This window comes from Streptopelia decaocto, assembly GCF_964273445.1.
Source record: "Streptopelia decaocto genome assembly, chromosome: 3".
Classification (NCBI taxonomy): Eukaryota; Metazoa; Chordata; class Aves; order Columbiformes; family Columbidae; genus Streptopelia; species Streptopelia decaocto.
In genome coordinates this window covers 1,266,610-1,286,812 of record NC_138656.1, presented here as the reverse complement: position 1 = coordinate 1,286,812, position 20,203 = coordinate 1,266,610, and the positions used below count along the sequence as shown (strand labels likewise).

General features: G+C 42.0%; 2 protein-coding genes across 7 annotated transcripts in view; both read right to left on the bottom strand.

The window, feature by feature from the left end:
• Window positions 1–9,347, bottom strand: part of SPTBN1 (spectrin beta, non-erythrocytic 1) — a 152,731-nt gene extending 143,384 nt beyond the window's left edge. For 2 of the 3 annotated variants that reach the window (XM_082049477.1, XM_082049480.1), the window contains exons 1-2: window positions 8,449–9,328; window positions 4,938–5,083 (exon numbers count right to left, since the gene is read on the bottom strand). The gene's annotated coding sequence lies outside the window, so the exon portion shown is untranslated. Of the gene's footprint in view, window positions 1–4,937; window positions 5,084–8,448 lie in introns of all 3 variants that reach the window. The other variant, XM_082049478.1, reaches the window with a different exon arrangement.
• Window positions 9,348–10,217: 870 nt separating this feature from the next.
• The window catches only part of ACYP2 (acylphosphatase 2), a 29,272-nt gene continuing 19,286 nt past the window's right edge, over window positions 10,218–20,203 (bottom strand). For all 4 annotated transcript variants that reach the window (XM_082049503.1, XM_082049504.1, XM_082049505.1 and 1 more), the window contains exon 4: window positions 10,218–10,833. In XM_082049503.1, coding sequence (XP_081905629.1) covers window positions 10,719–10,833 — 115 coding nt within the window. In that variant the 3' untranslated portion in view covers window positions 10,218–10,718. The remainder of the gene's footprint in view (window positions 10,834–20,203) is intronic.

The following is a 20,203-nucleotide window of genomic DNA, read 5'->3' as shown; positions in this document are numbered from 1 at the left end:
TACCTCACTTCATAAGATTCATTTGTACTACGTCCCCATCTTTTGGATTTTGAAAGCTCTTTGAAACTGTGTTTATCCAGTGTGTGAGCGGCTAAATAACAACAAAAAAAAGGAAACAAGGTACAAAATATGTAGTTGGATGTAGAAAGTGCCTTTGAGAAAGGTAGCTACAGTGGAAACAAAACTACCCCAGTTACAGGTGCCAAAACAACGTTCTTGAAATTCAGCCTCAGCTCTTGGTTGAACAATAAGGTTTGTAGAACAAATATTTTATCTTCTGTTTCTGTTCAGTTTTGTTGTTTCCAAGCTGCCTGGCCTCCCAGAGCCCAGTTCCACACAGAACTTACCGATTCTTTCCCACTGCACCCAAGAAAAGCTGCCGTCAGTGACAGATATTTCCCATACCCTGAGGCTTCTCCAAGACACCGGTAGAGCTGCTCAGAGCCCGGGTGTGATGCCCACGGCGTGGGACCTGAAGGACACAGCCAGGACGTGTCCTGTGGCCCAGCGCGTGGTACCGCCCAGCCAAGAGCAAGCTCCAGAAGCATCACAGTGCCAAGAGCCTGCAGAATTTTCCCTGTTTCTCAAAGAGAGTGCTAAATAATCCAATAGGGAGACATCACTTTGCAGAACGGCTTTGTGCACACACCGTGTACCCTAAAGGCTCAAGCCTGAACATTGCTACCAGTCTTCCACCTCAAGCTCCTGACCCTGCCAGCCCTGGGGTGGGCACCTGAACCGCTTTCTGCATTGCAAGTCACCTGAGAATGAAGGAAAAAGGGGTTGTGAGCGGAAGGTGATGTGGGATGAGAGCTCCAAAGACACTGAGAGTTCAGTCCATCCCCTCCTTGGCTGGTGGTAACAGCTCCAAGGAGGGTCCATCTGGGCAACCAGCCAGAAATGGGACAGAGGGGAGAAGGAGAAGGAGGAAGAGAGGCCGGCGCCCGCACTGGCTCTGTGCCAGCCAAGGCTCCAGCCCAGCCTGCTCCCCAGGGCACCTTCTCCTCATTCACATCCCCAGCTCTTCCCCAGCCTGAACCGCATCAGCAATTAGCGCAGAACCAGAGATCAGATCGATATGGAGCACTAAGCAGGGGCTGCCTGTTCGGCTGCGAGGAGACGTTTGCCGAACGGGGACTGTTGTGCAGACTGCCACAACTGCTGAGAGTGAAGCAACCAATATTGATTGAGATAAATGGCCTTGATAGGTTCTGTTCCTCCCCTTTCTGCAGTTACGGATGGAATCTAGGATGACACACGTTTCTTGATCTTATATACGCCGAGTTGCTTTTCCTCATAATTTTCAGTTTCTAGTGCTGGTTATGAATAGCTGCGTTACTGCTTTTGAGGACTCCGTGAGGTTACCTCCCTGCACCCCGCTCAGCATCTCCATCACCATCTAGTTGACCTGACTCTTCTCCAGCAGTATACGAGTGCTCGCAGCCTTGGAAAGCAACCCATACAGAGCATCTCTTCTATAGTTCCAGTTCACATCTAAAGACACCTTGCTACTGTTGCAACTCCAAGCAGAAACGAGTTTAAAAAACGAAGAATATGACCTACAGTGCAATGTTTCTGCAGCCAGAGCTAACTGGGAGTTCCTGACCAGACACTGAACTGTGGTGGGAACCCCAGTTTGCTTTACCCTTTTGGAGGCTGTGACTGGACCGCTGCAGTCAGTACTGCCTTCAGAACCCTCATTTAGTCCTGAGACCTAGCTTATCTGAAAATGAGGGGGCAATATGTTTAAGAGAAAAAGGGAATCTATCAATTGCATTAACAGCTTGCTTGCAGGAAAAAAAATTCTCTGGTAAATATCCGCAGTGTAGACAAGGCCACAAGTTCAAATTTTCCAGTCCATTTCTTCCCACAAACACATTTGAAACAAAATATAAGCATACCCTAAGGGTTATCTGAGGGTGTGGGCTTTTAAATTTACAATCAAAATTTGAACAAAATGTCCCTTCATGTGTCGCTGGAGTGACTTACCTGATCACAGGTGGATCTAAGTTCTCCCCATGACAAAATTGTCCCCACCCCACCCAGAATCACAAGTGTAATGTTTATGCACATTTAAGTGGGCGCAGTGCAGAAATCAGCACTGTATACAAAGGCCCAGAGAAAAACATGTGCCCTGTCTGGACCAAGAGTCAAAAATAAAATAACTTCCTAAGCTTGGTATCTCGTGGAAGGATTTAGTCATCCTGGTCTCCTGAGGAGGAGGCAGAACAGTAACGAGGTGGCACACTGGGCTTCCGCTTGTTTGTGGGTAAGCCTATTGCTTCTGAAAGGATTGGAGGATGCGCTCGGAGAGGGATTTAATGGGGGCTTTGGGGAAGGACCTCGAGGTGGTGAGGGAGGGACAGTGAAGCTTCAGGACCCTAATGACACTTTCCATTTAATGTAAAGTAGGTTGAAGAAGAAATAAGATTGGTCTGTGGAATACATTTTTCTTGGACTAAACTTGACTCTGAACTTAAACTGATTCATCAGCTCTGAGATTCCATTTCCCTAAGCCTGTGCATACAAGACTTTTTTTTTTAATGTTAAAATTTTCTTCCTAATGACAGAAAAGAGCTATTTGAACAGCCGGCAGCCCGCTGGTGTGCAGCCCTCGCCCTACCGCTGCCTCGTATTTTTCTCCACTGGCGTGTTGATTTTCTGAGGCCAGACAGGCACTCTCTCTGTTCTGCATGCCTGGGTAATGCAATCCCAGCGGTGTCACGCTGTCAGCAACCATCGCCCCCAGAGCCAGCGCAGCGTGGCTGCTGGGGCAGGGCTGCAAGTGCAGCACAAAGCTGAGCCTAAGCCATCAGCCGTGCCTAGCAGCTGAAACCCAACAGCCAGGGGACAGGAACAAGGCGGGGGTGACAGAAAGCTCCTGGATTAGCATCAGTGGTGGAAGCCTGAAATAAAATAGAAAGGCAAATCCCGAGGGAGGGAGAAGAGCTACAAAGGTTTCTGGGAGTAGACTATAAAACTCCAGCTGACCTCAGACTCAAGGGAACTGAAAAAGACTCATGAAGGGAGTGTCTTGAAACAAGCCATTAAGATACAACTCTAGTCTGAAGCAACAAAAGACTAAGAAAAAAATGGAAGCATCTCAGTGCAGAAAAGCCTGTATATAGTCCTGACACTTCATGCTGCAGCTACTGTCCTAACGCCGACCAGCAACGCACCTCAGAAGACTCCCAGAACTGTTTAAGGTGTTTCCATTTTTTAAGTTGCTCCACTTGAAATTGTAGGTTGTCAGTATCACACATCCAAATATATGGGTCTTGGGTGAAGAGAAAAGGAAAACGGTAACTAAGAAACAGAAGTCTGAATTTCATCTTGGACTAAGAATAAACATCTTCGCCACAGACAGATGGATCACAGCTCGGCTGGTTCGAAACACGAAAAAAGATGTTTGAGGGAAAATAAATTAGTGGGGAAGAGTGGAGCAGTAAAACTATAGGATTTGTCTCATTGAGAAGAGCATTATCGGTAACAACTGTGATATACAGAAGCATAACAAGATAGCCCATGCCCATGAAAAGCAGCAAGTATTACATGTACTAACCCAGGCAAAGGATGCACTGATAGCGGGAGCAGCACCAACACTACAGAGGTTTCCTTCAGAACATCCCTTTACCTATTTTTCTAATAGCAGATTTGTTTTTCTTCCTGAATACTTGTTTCAATTTCACTAGTTCTGTGGTTGGCTCAGGTTACTTTTAAACAGGTTGTTCTCTTGAGTATTTTTCTCATAGCCGAGGGCCTTTGATTTGTGGTTATTTTGTTTACTGTCCAAATTAAAGCCTGTTTTTAAAATTCAGAGGGTATTTTCCACAGCTTTGCTTATTAGATACATCAGGGGTGTTTTTTAGGTCTAAATAATGTACAGCTCATATTTTTTTTTATTTCAGTCACTAGAAGCATCTAAGGTTCAATCTCCCTCCTGGTTTCCAGAAGTTAATGCCTCCTACACTGCAGTAGCAGCAGAGAGCAAAATCTATTTTTCCTCTTCCACTTGGTAGCAATGGCAGCAAAGATAATGTGTTATAGCTGATGTTCTTCCAAATTACAGGTCTGTAGCATTTTTAGCAGAATGACCCCGGTTCTGCAAACCGTCTCCTTCAGACCATTGCACAAAGCCTACGTGCTGGCTCGCTAAAGCAAAAGAACATACTCAGGCCTTTCCCCCAGGGCCCTGCCCCACACGCATCTCTATGGTGATTTGCTCCAAGGCAGGTCTGCACTGAGCAGACCAAATCATGCTAATGATCACAGCCCTGTCGTACCCACTCCAGCATGGAGTGTCTCCATTTCCCCACAGACAGGCTCTAAAAAATACAAATCAATCCTGGCCGTGGCTTTTAGAAATAAAAGGGAAGAGGACATCAGATAAATATCTCAACTTTCCTGTATTATTTCATTCCCTAGCTTTACAAATACTATTTAAGAAGTTAAAAAAGCAAGCAGTGAGTGAAGAGTGCTGCCTGGAGGTAAAGAGCTGCTGGTCAGCAGAGCTGCCCCACAGGAAGCCCATTTGCTACTGGGCTTTATCTTTTCCCCTTCTCACTAATTTCGTGCTCGCAGGGTAAAAATGAACCATTATTCACCGCACAGGACAAAGGCTGGTCACACAGAGGGAAGCTGGAAGCGCACCCATGCACTGCCAGCTATTTAAACAGAGATGATCTAAGACATGTCAGTGACATACCTGTATATCCCTTACGTACAAATATAAAATGGTTCGCTCACACTCCTGCACACAAAGGCACTATGCTCTATCCCTACCCTGCACCTTGCTGCTGAGCAAGATGCCCAATATGAAGTTTAAGAGCTGCAAAGGTGTAAAGCTCCCTTTTCACAGCTGAAGTGACCAGCTAAACCTCAACTTTTAACCTTTCTGTGCCTTAGATTCCACACGTCTGGCAAATCACACTTCCTACCTTTGACAAAGTAGTTCGGTGACTGGAAGCTGAAAGGCACTAAGTCTGACTCATCTGGCGGTTCGAGGCAGGAAGGCTTTGGGAAGGCATTTATCACAAAACACTGCTTGTCTGGCTGGATCCAGCAAACTTGAAGAGCTAAGAGTCTAGGGGAATCAAAAAATGCATTTTCAGTTTGAGAAACAGCTTCAGACTAGGTGAAATGTCATGATATTACTGAAAGACTGAGGGTAGAAAATGGGCCTTTCATCAGTGGTGGTGAATTTCACAGTTCTTCTGAATTCTTTAAAGTGTAGAATGTAAGAATTCAGTGGGTTTAATGGACCTTGCTGCAGACAAAAGCCTTGTTACAAGTCTTAGGATTGTATCTTAGAAATAAGAGAAAGCACAGTCTCGTCCATCACCCTGTGCCTACCATTCGGTTTAAAATGACAGAAATAGTTTCCTCCTTCTCACAGGCACATTACTGACTGCTAGATTATACTGTCTGCATAATGAATTTAAGTAATCAGCATTATGGTATTCAGGCTATGGCTTAACTGTGATAAATGGTGCCTAAATCCTATTCATCTTAGTATATCACTCATTCTTTGGAGTACACATTACTATTTAGTCATCATTTTGTTTTGAAAGTGTCAGCAAACTTAGATAACTGAACAATGTTTTTCTTCTCTCTGAGTTATATAGTGGGTCATTAATTAGCTTTAACTTGGTCTGCAAATTTCTTTGTCTGCCCATTTCCTGACTGCAGACACGGCCATTTCTAATAAGAGATGTCACTGTTGTAGCCCCTCCCTCGTCTAGAGATACACATGATCATTCATGTGTATTCTCCTACCTGGTATTAAGATTTCTCCCCCAAGTGAACTAAACTGCCCATCGGTACACCAGTTGTACAGTTCAGTAGCATATGTCACACAGATTTCAAGAGGCTAGTTGTTTTCAAACAGGGAAAAAATACAAAACATCAGCAAGAGCTGTATAAGACTTGCAGTAAGTCTCAAATGTCCCCAGAGCACAGAGATGCTGCCATCTGAACAGATGATTCTCTTAACAGCTGATAGTTTATCTTACTCTCTTCTCATGCTCCAAAGTTATCCCCCGAGCTTTTCCTCCTGAACGCCTTCCGAAGCTCAAGAACTCCAAGCCAGGAGCTCTCCTGCTGAGCCCCTCTGCCCCGCCGGCCCTTTTCTGCTCCCCAAGAACCAGTTCCAGTGATGCCACTGACTGCAGCTCCAAACAACTCCAGGTAAATTCCTGCGTGCTGAGCTTTTCAAAATCCAGTTCCTGCACCTTTCCTGCTCTACTGACCATCCCTATGCCCCAGAAATTGTGGGTTTATTGCTATTAATGCCTCCCAGGGTTGCATGTACCCACTTATCTCTGCCCCCACTCTTTGCAGAACAACTTTGTAAGTACGAATTGGTAATTACTTGCTTGCTTGGCACAGCACAATATTTGGCATGCTTTCAAGTGGTGAACTTCATGCAAGGAGGCTCAGGCTCTTCGGATGTTCCAGAAGCCACACTGATACTTCCTTAGGTAGGGAAAAAATTTAAAAAAGGCGCCAGCAGCAAGAAAGCGACTCAGTGTCTTCATCTAATCCACCACTTCTGGAGCAGCGTCCCATTACTAAGAGTTTCCTTGCTGGGAGCGCTCCCCCAGCCACAGGAGCTCCTGCTCTGCCCATGGCAGCGTTCCACCGGAACAGGAGGCAGTGCCTCCAGGACACCACTTGTGTCTCTCTGTTCTTCACTTTGTCATTTCCCTGCCACATACAGGTCAATGCCAAGTTACCTTTCAGCTAACAGAGAAATCCAGGGATTCTGGTCTCAAAATGCCAAAAGGGCATTGCCCCTTTTTTCTGGAATAGCCTCCAGTGCATGGTTATGATGGACAAGAGTCACTTCTTGGCACTGATCAAATGTCTGTGGATCAAAACATGGCTTAAAGCCTATTGTCCTCGTTCAGGAACAACTCAAAGGCAGGAAGAAATGTCTCAAGACTTTCCCATTTCTAAACCAGAGGAATCACAGGCATTAGTTAACACCAAGCAGCTGTTTGCACAGCTACAGAAGAGCCCACAGTGCCTCTGATAACATTGGGCCCAGTTTCTCACACTGCTCCATTCATACTGTTTAGGAGTGTAATTCTTCATGCTGCCACCTTCTGATATAAAGGCAATTGTATTTCACAACTGATTCATGAAGTGATTAAGCAGATTTTCATGTATTTGTAGTTAGGTATATTAACTCTTATATATAATCACCTAATTGTGGAAGACAACTAGCATCCTCATACGTAAACCATTCTTGAATTTTGACTAGTAAAACCTTTTAATCCATTTCTGCAGCTCTTTTAACTGCAAGTGCAGTTTCTCCTCCTTTGATCTTCCATTTCTTCTTCAGTTATGTCACTACTAACATCAAATGAATCAGGGCAAACGTAGTTATAAGTCTGTGCAACGTGTTTTGGTTTTGATGCAGAAATAACTTCTGCCTCTTTAACACTAGTACTTACAGCCACCACACAAGATATTTTAAGGAGCCTTGAAGAATGAATAATGCTACACAAATCCCAATTTACGGTATTGCTATTGTATGAACAGACTTTAAAAAAAAATAGCAGACACCAACTTTTGCCCTGATCTCTTTCACTCCATCGTTCCCTTCAAATGAGAGCACTTAGAGCAGGCAGTACCATGTAGCTATGCATTAATCAGTAAGCTCTCTTGACTAATCCAGTTCGTTCTGTCTAGTAAGAGGATTCCAGCAGCAAACATCCACAGAGTTTTCTAAGAAAGCAAGCCAAGAAAGGCAGCTCCAGAAGACATCACGAAAATAAGAAGTGACAGATTGGTGTCACGTCAGAGAAAGTATGGCAGGAAGTGCCACTGATTTGCTCTGTTTGAAGGCTCAAGAACGAGTAGGTACAGCAGAGATTCCTATTCTGCATTACAACGTCGTAAGTATTGAGAATAAAGAGCATGCTACAAGATTACATCATTCCTGATGAGGCAGAATGCTCACACTCCTTTCACTGCTTAGGGAAGATTTAATTTCTTAATTCTTTAATCAAATATAAAGCCACACATTTTTGAAATTGCCTGGTCATTTAGGAGTTAAGCTTCAATTTTAATTAACATGTCTGGTCTCAAGGTTTAATGATGGGAACTTTCTTCAATGAGAGTACAATACATGAAAATTTTCCTTGAAGAAAGCATTGTCCAGAATTCACAAATAAGTTGGAAATAAAGAGAAATAGAGAACAGACTTTCACAATGTTCAACCCCTTTAGATAGGTGGAAACTACTTCCACTTGCAGCAAGAATGGAGCTGGCCTATACAGTCGTTCTTGTTGCATTGCCTTGTCAAAAATAAGGTGAAATAAAAAGAAAGGATAGCTAAAGTTATAACTGAGCGATATTAGTATGTAGTAGAAAAGGAAAAAGGTGTCAACTCTGTTTTGATGTCTAAACAGCCAACTGCTCTTGCCTTTTTTTCTGTCTTACCATTGGAATTCTTTGGCTCTTCAAATTAAAAGAAAAAAAATCAATGGTGTTTTCATTCCATCTAGAGATACTGCTCTGACATTCTGCACACACTGCACTGCCACAAACTGGATGATTCTGGACTCACGATACTTTAACCGAATCTGAGGATTAAATAAAATGAGAAGATTAGTGCATGCAACCCAAGACTGCGCCTCATTCATTGCAGTAACACGGCAACATGTGACTTGCAGCACAGAACAACATTCCCAAGCTACCAAATCCTACAGAGGGCTCAGACCTCCCTAAGTGTGAAGGTGTCTCATCCAGTCCCTCTGAGAGGTTCTTGAGAACCGCTGGGTTCCCCAGCAGATGAGCCAGCCTCTTTGGTCTCTTCTCGTATCACTGATGTGAGGGAAGCAAATATTGAAAAATCGAAAACGTGGGTACTGCTGAATCACAAAGACGAAGGCTACACATGTATTCCCGTATATAGGCCACAGATCACAGGAATTATATTTGCTTAAAGCGCATTAGAAATAACTTCTGCCAAAATACTTCTTGGTTAGGAAAAGCATTCTGAAATCCTTGGGGTAGCACTCATATCAAGACTTTAAATATTTTTGTTGTTTTCAATAGGCAAGAAACAGGTACACAAAGATTTCTTCACCTTCCTGAAGTTATGCCTGCACATTTTCTCTCCAAAAAATAAGCATTTTAAATGGCTGTTCCCCTCTCCTCAAACCTCACATTTCTTGTTCAATCATGGTAAAATTAGTGAGTCCTTGTGAGCATCCAACTCCACCCACGCCAACATCTCAATATATCAAAAGAACAACTTCATCTTTGGCTCCCCTTCCTGTGTATCTAACAGCCTATTTGTTTTCCATCTTCCTCTCTCATTGTTGCTCACAATGCGAGCAAAGCAACTTGGCTGGAAATGCCTTGGGCTGGAGGGGTATGTCCTGCCAGGTAGCTCCGAGGAAAATGGAAATACTGCTGTTTAGCAGGATGCGACTTCCAGAGAGGATGGAACAGCTTCTGAGCTACCACTGCACTTGAACTTTGCCATTTGAGTCAAACAAGAGTTACTGACAATGACTTCAACAAAGGACACTTGTGTATGATCACAGAAGTGCAGTTTGAACTGTAACTATTTATAAACAACTCCTGCGAATTCTAGACAGGAGATTTTACTGCCTCATGCACAAAGGCCCAGTGAAAATTAAACGAGCAGTCAGTAGAAATACCTTTCTATGCACACCTCGCTCTGCGCAGATGAAAAAGTGCAATGCTTGAATTATGAACTGTCCTTTTCTGACCGATCACACGATGTATCAGAGATCTAACCCCAGTCTTCCAGCATGCACTAATCCTGGCCCAGCAGGACTTTAGATGGGAGGACATGGGTGTGTTCCAGCCCTGACAGACTCCTCGGTGCCTGCAAAAAGAGCACTATATATAAGAATTAAATCCCACGCTGCAAACACTTATCCAGTATTTATTGCAAGCACACAACTTGAGTTTCTCAGGACCTTCCATGTACGTGATATGATGTATGTGGGTGCATCACGTTGAACCAGGTTCCAACATACGCTCTTAACTAAGGAGCAAATACACATCCATAAGGAAGAGAGCTGAAACCTTCAATTTTAGTAAGAACATCAAAAAAGCAAAGAGATCAAGACACTCCTTACAGTCAGTATGTATGTAAGCTATGGGTAGAAAAGGAAAAGCAGGTGAGAAGCTGCATTGTTAGAGAGTTTTAAACCAGAGCTGGTTAGACAATCTTAGTTTGAGGCAACGTTGATTTTAAATCATCACCATGTCTTAACTAATCATCACAAATAACTTGATCTGTAATACAGAGCTGTTAGGACAGATTCCTCAGTGCTCCAGTTCTGTAGTTAGGTATTTTTGGTGCGATTACAAACAGCAGAACTTGAATTTATTATTTTGCATCTAAAATATGAATCACAGTGTAAAGATGAGGTTCCATATGGTTATATATAACACGTATCATTGTGCAAAAATAATCACTAGCACTTAATTTATATAGCTTTCCAGATGCAATAAATTAGGCATTGGCATTTTAGATACTAGATATTGACATTCATCCTGTAAATGTCTAACATAGCAACTAAAATTCTTACTTCATGGGAATAGGGACCATTTATATTTATCTCTAGTACAGAAAGCATCCAAATGCTCTTGTGACAGTTCATGGAGCCACAGAAACCCATCATGCAGTGGAAACATCATAGTTTTGTGCTTAGTGATGTTTTCTTCTGTCAGTATCGAGTGCTAAATCCTGAGAAGTCAAGCTTGGAAATCTCCTTCTCATTGGAAAAGTTTGTTCGGTCTATGCGAGAACTTGGGCTTCCAACTTTACTCAGCCAGGACTTCCTGCAAGGAAAATGAGAGGGTCAGCATTTAAATAACGTTCAGTCCTTTCCTCTTTACCCTTCCTTCCTCCTTTTAAAGCAAACCCCCCTATTTAAAAGGTGTCAATATTTCAAAAAGTATTACAGAATATTACACAAGACCGCAGCTGACTAAAGGCTAAAGCACATTTACTGTAATGACCCCTTTTATGTGCTTATTAATAGCACTGAAATAGGTAAATAGGAGCTTTGTGGTTTCAATACTACTAGCAAGGACCTAAAACCCATTCTAATTAAAAAACAGGCGCACAAACACTTGATGTGCAGCAGAAAAAATGCTTACAGAGAGCTTTATTTACCAAAAAATACTTCCTCTGTATTTTCTGTTGTTCTAAAGTCTCAAACAGAAAAGAGAAAGCATTTTAGTGTACCACGGTTAAGCAGAAATATTGCCACACAGATATTTTTTATAACTTTAATGATGCATAAACTGACAGAGATTCATAACTATGATTATCATATATCATATATATTATATATCATTATCATATATATCATTATTCATTTAAATTCCAATATGAAGACCATAAGTTGTCTTACGAACAGTTATATTAATTGATCCATTGAATAAACCCATGCTATTATAAAACACAATGTTCTTGCAGTCAGACTTAATTATTATGTTTTTATGAGAACTGCACATAAAGGTTGCTTATCTTGAGCCCATAAAACACACCTGAGGTATAGAACTGTACCATGTTACAGACCCTATGTGACAAGATTTTGTTTTTCAGAGAATTTCTGACACAAGGTCACATCACAAACTATCTCCAGTGTCCCAGCTGCTTATCAGAGCTGAGCTCAGCCTCAACACCAGCACGTGGAGCTGGAGCTCGCCATTTATAGCATCATTTTCAGGCTCCCTGCTGCTCCCCACTTCTGGGCAGTGAAAACCCCCCACCGCGCTTGGCACACGGGACAGGTCTGATCCAAACCAGGACATCGCTTAAATTACTCTGTGACAGGACTGTCTGAAGCTCACTCTTCTATAAATGTGTTAAATGATACATTTCTAAAGCTACAGCGCTTTGGAGAGTCTGGAACAACAGCCAGTCTCCAAACAGCCGTTTCCTACCGCGTTTTATTTCTCTCAGACTGGCCCCATCTGCCACAACTGGGCTGCTCACAAAAACCCCCAACCAAACCCACAGGACGTGCCCACGCACACCTCACACCCCGGGTTCCGCAGCCGCTCTGAAAACACGCAGTTACCCATGTTCTGGATTTCACCTCCTCGCCTGCTTAGGACAAACAGCTTCCCAGACAGACTTAATGCGCTTTCTCCACCCCCATATTCATGGTGGCTCGTTCCGAGGGGTTTAAACAAGCGCATCCATCATCCTTTTCCCCTTATTTCATGATCTAAACCAAACCTTGCTGAGTGACTCTGCCTTGTTACCGAGGCAACCGGGCTCTCTCCACTCAACTTATTATTGGAAAACGCCATCTGAAGAGCTGGTTTTGCACTGTCCTGATTGATCTCCTGGCTGTGCGCAGTATCGCGGCCCTGGGGCACAGGCACACGTGCACACCTGCGAACGGCTCCCAACCATGCCCGACCAGGGCCCATCCAACCCACGTCCTCCGCAAATGCTATTTAAGGAGCCTCTTGTCATACAAGATCATATCTTTCTTACACAGCTCTAAAAACATCATGCTTTGAATGCTACCAACAGTAGAGGAACTTTATTTCCCTGAATAAGATTAAAAAAAACACCAAACCAAAAACCATACCACTGAAATCTCTGCTATAAAACATGTTTCTCCAAAATAAATGGCTTGGTTGGCACTATTCTCCAACCAAAACATTTTCCTACTTTGATAAGGAAAAGGTAACTCTGATGCAGGAAGAAACCAGCCTTTCCACAGCAAGCACGCCAAACAAACAGCAAATGAACAACACATTTTCCCGTGCTAGACTATCAAACCATGGACATACATAGGATGCTTATGCAATAATTCATTTATTGTATGCAAAAAGCCAAACTATTTTATCACAGGATTGGAGCGATTTACAGTCTACAGTGCTGGAAACAGACCTGAAAATTAGGGCATGAATACTTGGTGAGCTGGGCACAATTTGGGAAGCGTTTTTGTTTGCCTTCACCTTACGCACACTCGCAGTACAACAAGAGCAATGTGTGCTTTTATTTACAGGGGGAGAAAATAAAGGCACCAGCTTGTTTATACTTTCTTTCCCTTTGTTTGCGATAAACTATTGGAGAGAATGTTGCTTTTTGAAGATTTGTGTTTACATCTGGGTCAGTGTGTAGACTAGGATTGCAAATATTTATAAGATACCTCCAAAATGTTGTTGTATCCTCGAACAGTGCTGTCAAGTTTTCATAAATCCTGATATTCAACTGTTTGCAGAAGAAATGTGGAATTCTCCTTCACTGCTGTTTGGCTGAGCTTTTGGGAAGAACTCAGCCATGGTTTTCAAGCCTTGCTCTACAATCCTAAGGACTAGAAACATTTTACTGGAAACTCTTGTTTGTGTCAACCCGAGATTCACAGCTAAGTCAAGGCTCCAGCAACATCTGTGCCTCTGCTCCTGCTGCCAGGGCCCACAAGTACAACAGCAATCTGGAAATCAAATGCAAAGGGTTCAGTGTTGTTGTGGAAAAAGGTAAAGACCCCGGTAACAAAAGCATGCTTGAAAATGCTGGATTTTGACATGATTTGAATCACTGTGGCCTGGAAAAAACCCGACAAAAGTGATCAAGGTCTCAGTACGGCAAAGAAAACAGGTTCTCAAGTAAACACATGAGGGATCCTGGGGAGAACCCTTGGAAGAATTACTAACATTTAGGTGCAGGATAAGGCCAAGAGGACCCAAGCAATATGTACAGCCATAATTCCCCTACTGACTTTCTTCCTCTGCTCCTAGTCATTTTTTTAGCTCTCAAAACTAGGCTCTAGCTTGGGGTACAAAACCAAAGCCACCTGACCCAAAATACAGTTGTTTCTACTCAAGGAGCTTCTGTGTTGCAGCCCCCAAGTGAAGCCTATCGGGCAAAGCACAAGGGAGGGGAATTTTAACACATTTATTAGAACAATACCACCAGTGTCCACCAAATCAAAGCCAAGCAGCGGGTTATTTCAGAGGATCCAAACCACCAGGCAAAGCCAGCAGCAGGCTAAGGACACAAGAAGCAGGCGCTGAAATGAAGCCGCCCGCTCAGGTTCTGGGCATCCCCACAGTTGGGATGTCTTGGCCAATTGGATCTTTAGCAGAAGTTCTGTAACTCTTTTAGAAAGGGGAGAAAGATACTTAATCAAAAGGAGTGTTTGAGTGTCAGCTGAATGCTGTCAGCTTGTGTTTCTTCCCTGTCTGGCAGGCACTGGAGGCCAGTGCTGCTCCAGGGAACGCGGGATGAGCTTTGCTTCCAGGTGCTACTTGGAACTAACACCCACAGCAAGGGCACATCAGCAGAATCTGATCGAGATATTGTGTCGCACAATACAAAATAAGCTTCAAGTACATACTTTGTTATTGCATTTCTATTTATAAACTTGAGAAAAATGACGTGTGCTAATGTTCCTCACACTGTGATATTGGCTAGATTTTCTTAATGTAACAAATGATCATTACTAGCTTGTATGAGCACAGAATTTGACTCTATGTACCTCAAATTTACTTTGTTATTCCAATCTATGTTAAATGTCTTCACCTCTTAATTTAAAGAGGAGGAATTATCCCAGAATGAATGAATGAAACCAAGTCTGAAGTTGTGGGGTTTTTTTTCCTTGTATACAGTGCAAAGATCTGTTATAGATTTTCCTATTAACAGCTTTGGTAAACTTCAAGTAGAATTTAGTCATTTACTTAAAACTTGGGATCATAAGTGTATTTTTATTAAAAAGTTATCAGAATACCTCTTTGTTTAAAGCACATTAGGCAAGTCACATTTGGCTTCTTTCATAGACCTTATCAGAAATAAACTACATAGCGTTGCAAAAATTTGTTCCAACAAAGAGTAAAGAAGTAAATGAAAAGTAAACCCAAATTCAGCCATTTCAGTGACTCCAAACAGCTTTTATGTCCACACTGACCTACAGAAAGTACAAGACAAAAGTGAACTTCCCATTAAGCTTTTGTCCTGCCTTCCCAAAGCAGCAAACACACCGAGCAAGCCCAAAGCAGCAGAAAGGTCTATTGTATCTTTTCCCCTGTGCTATGTCTGGCTCTACAGGGTATGATTTGGCTCACAAGGCAGACTGGGAATTTTGGCTAACCCCACAGAACGCAACTGGAAGTTAGCTCTCATTCCACATCTATTAAATCTAAAGGCCACGGGAAGCTGCAATGAGGAGGAACTGTTGCTGTTTTCAGGCTGCTGGAAAAGAAAAGCTGGTTTTAATGCTTAGGAACTGCTGAGTGCTCATCACTCATGTAAACTGCATTTCAAACAAACAGCTGGACTCTTAACACAGAGCAAAGCAGTACTGCCTCTGACTATTGATTTCATACCTGAAGATGTGAATTAGACCCCTACCTCGGGCACTTCAAAGCCACTCTATTGCAAGACTAATGAATCATCACACTTTGACCAGTTCAAGTTTTACTTAAAATCCATTCCACTATACAGCGTGGTCAAAATAAATCAGCCGGGTCGCAGCCACGCAGCTGGAGAATTGCCACCAAAGCACCGTGCACCCACAGCCCAGGAGAGCGCTCGGGGACCACAGAACCGCACAGGACAAGTGCAACCGCAAACTGCAAAAACAACGCTTCTCTGTTCTCTGGTAAGGGACACAGACTAAAAGCCACACAAGGACCAACCCACAGCTTACCATGCTTGCTGGATTCTCTACGGAATTCTCAGAAGGCAGATTTACACAGAAAAACACAGATTAATCTATTACACAAGAACGAAACATAAGACCAGACCAAAACACAGTGAAATTCCTTCAAGCACCACTGGGATTCTTGCTATTTTCCTCAAAATTCTCCCTTACTTTACAAATGCTTAGCACAGTTAATACTGAAACACAGAGACTAACCAAGAAGTTGCAAACTGGCCATTTCCAATTTAAAAAGTGAGATTTTAACAGGGAAGCATCACAACTTCAAAAATCATAATGCTATAGAGTACTGAGCAAGTCTGAGTGAGATTATTATTCTTCCTTTTATCTATAGCTTGACAAAGGTGTTTTGAAGTTTCCTTGTTAAGCATTCAGCTAGCTCAGCTCTGTTTTCCCACTGACTTTACACTGTGTGATTTAATTTGGTAATTTAAATGGCACATTTTCAAAGGAAGCAGCTACACCCATCTTTTTGACCTGCAATCCCAAGGAGCTTTTTTTTAAAGCAACTGTGGTATAAAATAGTAGATGTTTTAATATATGAAAAGAACAGGAAAATGTTTTAATAATATTATATTAGGGAGCACAACTGTTCAGAAAAGCACAAAGTAGATTATACTGGTTAATAGTCTGCTTAAATTCTACACAATGAGAAAAATCTGGGCTTTGTCAAGACTTGCTTTTATAATGCTCTATTTTTCTTTTGCATGATAAATATAGCTACAATAAGGAGGAAGCAAAAGATTAACATAAGGATATGTTACAGCTACTATGTTCTTTACTTGACAAGGGCCCCGCAGAACACGCTCTCCAGGTGAGCCCAGTATGGTATGTTTATAGGGAAGGTAACATCAAACCCATGGTATGCAAGGTGAGTATTTACCATTCCCTGGAAATTAAATCCCTTTTGCAATCGATTCAATGTGTTACCAAGAACTAGGATTTGTTGATATGTAGTATTTGCTTCCATAAATACCAGAAATAGATCTTGCATTTAAAAAGTGAGATACCCCCCCAGACCAGCCTGTCTGCTCTACCCTGAGGTCCAGGTCTGGACAAACAGCAGCCAAGGCTGCAGGGACAGACAGACGCGCCCAACCTCTGCCACGCTGCCCGGCAGAGGGACAGACACACAGACCTTACGGCAGTGACCACACCGTCATATTCCAGAGTTGTATTCCATTTACCCTAAGGAAATTATTTTCATTCTTTAACATATTACTTCATGATGTTTTCCTTATGACTTCAGAGACATTAAAAACACAATTCCTGAAAGACCTGATATAGGGATTGTTTTTCTCAAGTGACTTTAAGTTCCACAAATTCATCATTTCATTTGTGGGCGCTTTGGCTTCAAGTCCCTAAGATGACACAGGCTATCTTGTAGGTCCCTATGAAATACATCATCTAAAGAAGCCTTTCCAGTCATGATCCCAAACTGCTTCAATAGGAGATACTTTTGATACACCAGCTGAGATCTTGAGTAACAGAGCGCCCAAAATAACTCAGTCATAAGATACTTGATTTCCTACACATCTACCTTATTCAAATCTGTTCTATAGCATCTCTAATTGTTAGGCTTTATATTTTCTGTATCATGAAGAGCTCAATAGACACATGTATCATTCAGATGAGCCTGAGCCGTGCTGCAAGTGTCCCCGTGGCCAAGGCCAGTGCTGTGCTCTATGAGCTGTCACTGGATATACTCACTTAGCAGAAATAAACACACTGAACAGCAGAGCTCCAAGCCAGTTGAGGAAGCCATCAGAGCATGAACATGTATTTTGGTTCAATGCCTTGTTCTGGAAGAAAACTGTTATTTTAAACAAGGCTTTTAATATTTATTGAAATAGTATCTCATACACGTTTTTGCTATTCAGTGGTTCCTGTGTTGTACTACACTGTATTCTCATTATACTTGTTCTTTAGATTACTTCTCTAAAAAAAATGCTTTCCTGTTCATTTGCAACAGTAATAAAATGGATGAAGAAATAGATATTCCTACAAAAATCCTACCAAAATAAATCCAGGCTGGAAATCCTAAACTATCACCTTCTCAAGGCAACTATGGTACCTGCTACTTCAAGTTACCAATTACAGGAAGCAAATGAGATTTACTGATCTTTTTTAAAAATTATTATTATTAGGAGGATAAAGGTCTTGATCTTTCCTCCTAAACTTGCCATTAGTTTTGGACATCTTCCTGGTGGCTTATTAGAACCTGCCCCCTTAGCAGTACCTTTTATTTTGGGGTGTTGAGAGCTTCAGGCTTCAAACCCCAGAATAAAAGCAGAATTCCACTGAAGACAGCGTCTTATTTCTACTGAAGTCAATGGTGACACCTCTAATGAGGACAGCAAGACAGACTTGACTTCTGTTTTTACAAAATTTAAGCAAAGTTCTACGACTACATGCAAGAAAAACATCTAAAAAAGCCAAGGAAACTGTGGAAGACACCTGGTGCACACTATTTTCAAGTATTCCTAACTGGGTGTTGTTAATAACTATTAATAAGCACCTTGTCCTGCATAAAATTTGAATTTTGTGCCTTCCGCTTCATGCAGTCTGAGCTACCAGAGCAGAAATGTGCAGCAGGAGGCTACCTGGGAAATAGATGGCTTGGGTCAACATTAATAGACCCAGGAAACACTTCTCCAACTCATTAAATGTGCAGTGAGCTGGGCAATGCTCTCCACTGCTAAGAATTGCCATTTTAGAAAGCATACTGATCCTTTTTTTAGGATAACTGCATATTCCTCTGGCATGGGTATCCACTGGCTATTGATGCATCGGAATTTCTGTAATATTTCCTAGTGCAAATAACGTGTTTTGTTTCTGTTCAATGGTTTAAAAACACATTTTCAGAAGAACTATGGGCAATGGGCTAAGAATGTATGCTTAGTAATGAAACACTAAGATTTTGTTTTAAATAACCAGTAAGAGTTAGGTAAAATCAGCTCTCTGTTTTTTGATGTATATAGTTAAGTATATTAGCTATTAGATTTTCAAGAGCATTGCTCAGCCAATGCCACCTAACTACTGTCTCACAAAGGTCATTTGTAATAGTAAAGCAAGAGTAATATTTCGTAATTTCTTAATATACATCAGGTTTTGATATTTTGTGAAATGCTTGGTAAGAAAAGAATTACTGGCAAAGTATAAATATGTTCCTAAAGTCATAAATCTTCCTTTTTTTGATGTTTCTCTAAAGCTTCAGGGGCTGTCAGGAGGTATCAAACATCTCATTTGTTTTCTGTGATTCATGCCATTTCCTCCGTTCCCCTTCGCGAGCCGTTGCTGTGCCTGGCCAGCCAGAGCAGCCGGACCTGCTTCCCATCATCTCCACACCGCAGGGACCGCGGAGCTTTGGTAACGTCAACTGAGAACTGCAAAACAAATCCCAGCAAACCAGTCGTTTCACCAGCAGCTCATTTTGCTGAAATCTGTTAGGCACAAATATTTCATGAGTATTACACAAGACAAGAATGCAGGTTTTGTAGGTAATCGCCAGTGCTTCATTAATGCAAGACAGGATGAGCACTGAATGAGTTACTAGGTGCTTCCAGCAACAGGGACTTCCAAAGGCAGAGAGTCAAAATGCATTGAAGACTGGCAGGTTTCCTAGAATAAAACCTCTCAGAAGGCACAGGTTCTCTCAACTTGCTCATGAAGGTCTGTTTGGCCATTTATAAGAGCACAGAGAATAAAACATGTTTTCCTTTTTTGCAACACCAAGACCTTAGAAGCAAAGTGATCAAACCAATAATTTAGGGGGAAGAGTTAAGCAAGCTTACAAACATGAGCAGCATATGATTAGTGGAGCTGTTGTAAGATTATTTCACAAAATTAATGTCAGAACAGTTCACCTCATTTTATACAGAACAAGAATATGCTCCAGCTTCTTTGTCATCCAAAAAAAATAGCCCAAACACTTTATACAAATCATATCCGTTAAATAAGAACTTTCTATTACAACAGCTGCAATGAAATTCAAGATATTGTCTACATCAGCTGTAAAGAGTGGCTAGACCACAGATTTGGCTCCAGATAAAGACACTAAAAGCCGCCTACGTATTTGGATGCCCATTCTGAGATAAGTGAGGCCTGATTTTTAAGAATATTTACAATTATATGACAGATTTCATCACCAAACAGACATAACTGAGATCAGGAGGCAGCTCAGCACCCGGCACTTCTGCAAGTCACATTCCAGAGTCCCAAACTGGGTACCAGTAAAAGGACAAAACCCGAGATCATGTATGAAAAGCCTCATCTACATTACTAGATTGACATCACAGTGGGAATCTATGGCAGAAGAAATCCTCACCTTTACAGCAGCATTTAGCAGCCTCAGTCAGTCATTATACATAGTGTAGATGAGAATCTATACAGAGCTAGATTCTTACTGTGTCACTTCTAGACAGAATATATTCTCAAATATAAGTTTCCAAATCCAAAGACCCGCATTTTCAAAGATCAGGGTCAGACAACATCCCCCAAACTATGGAATATCAACACTATCT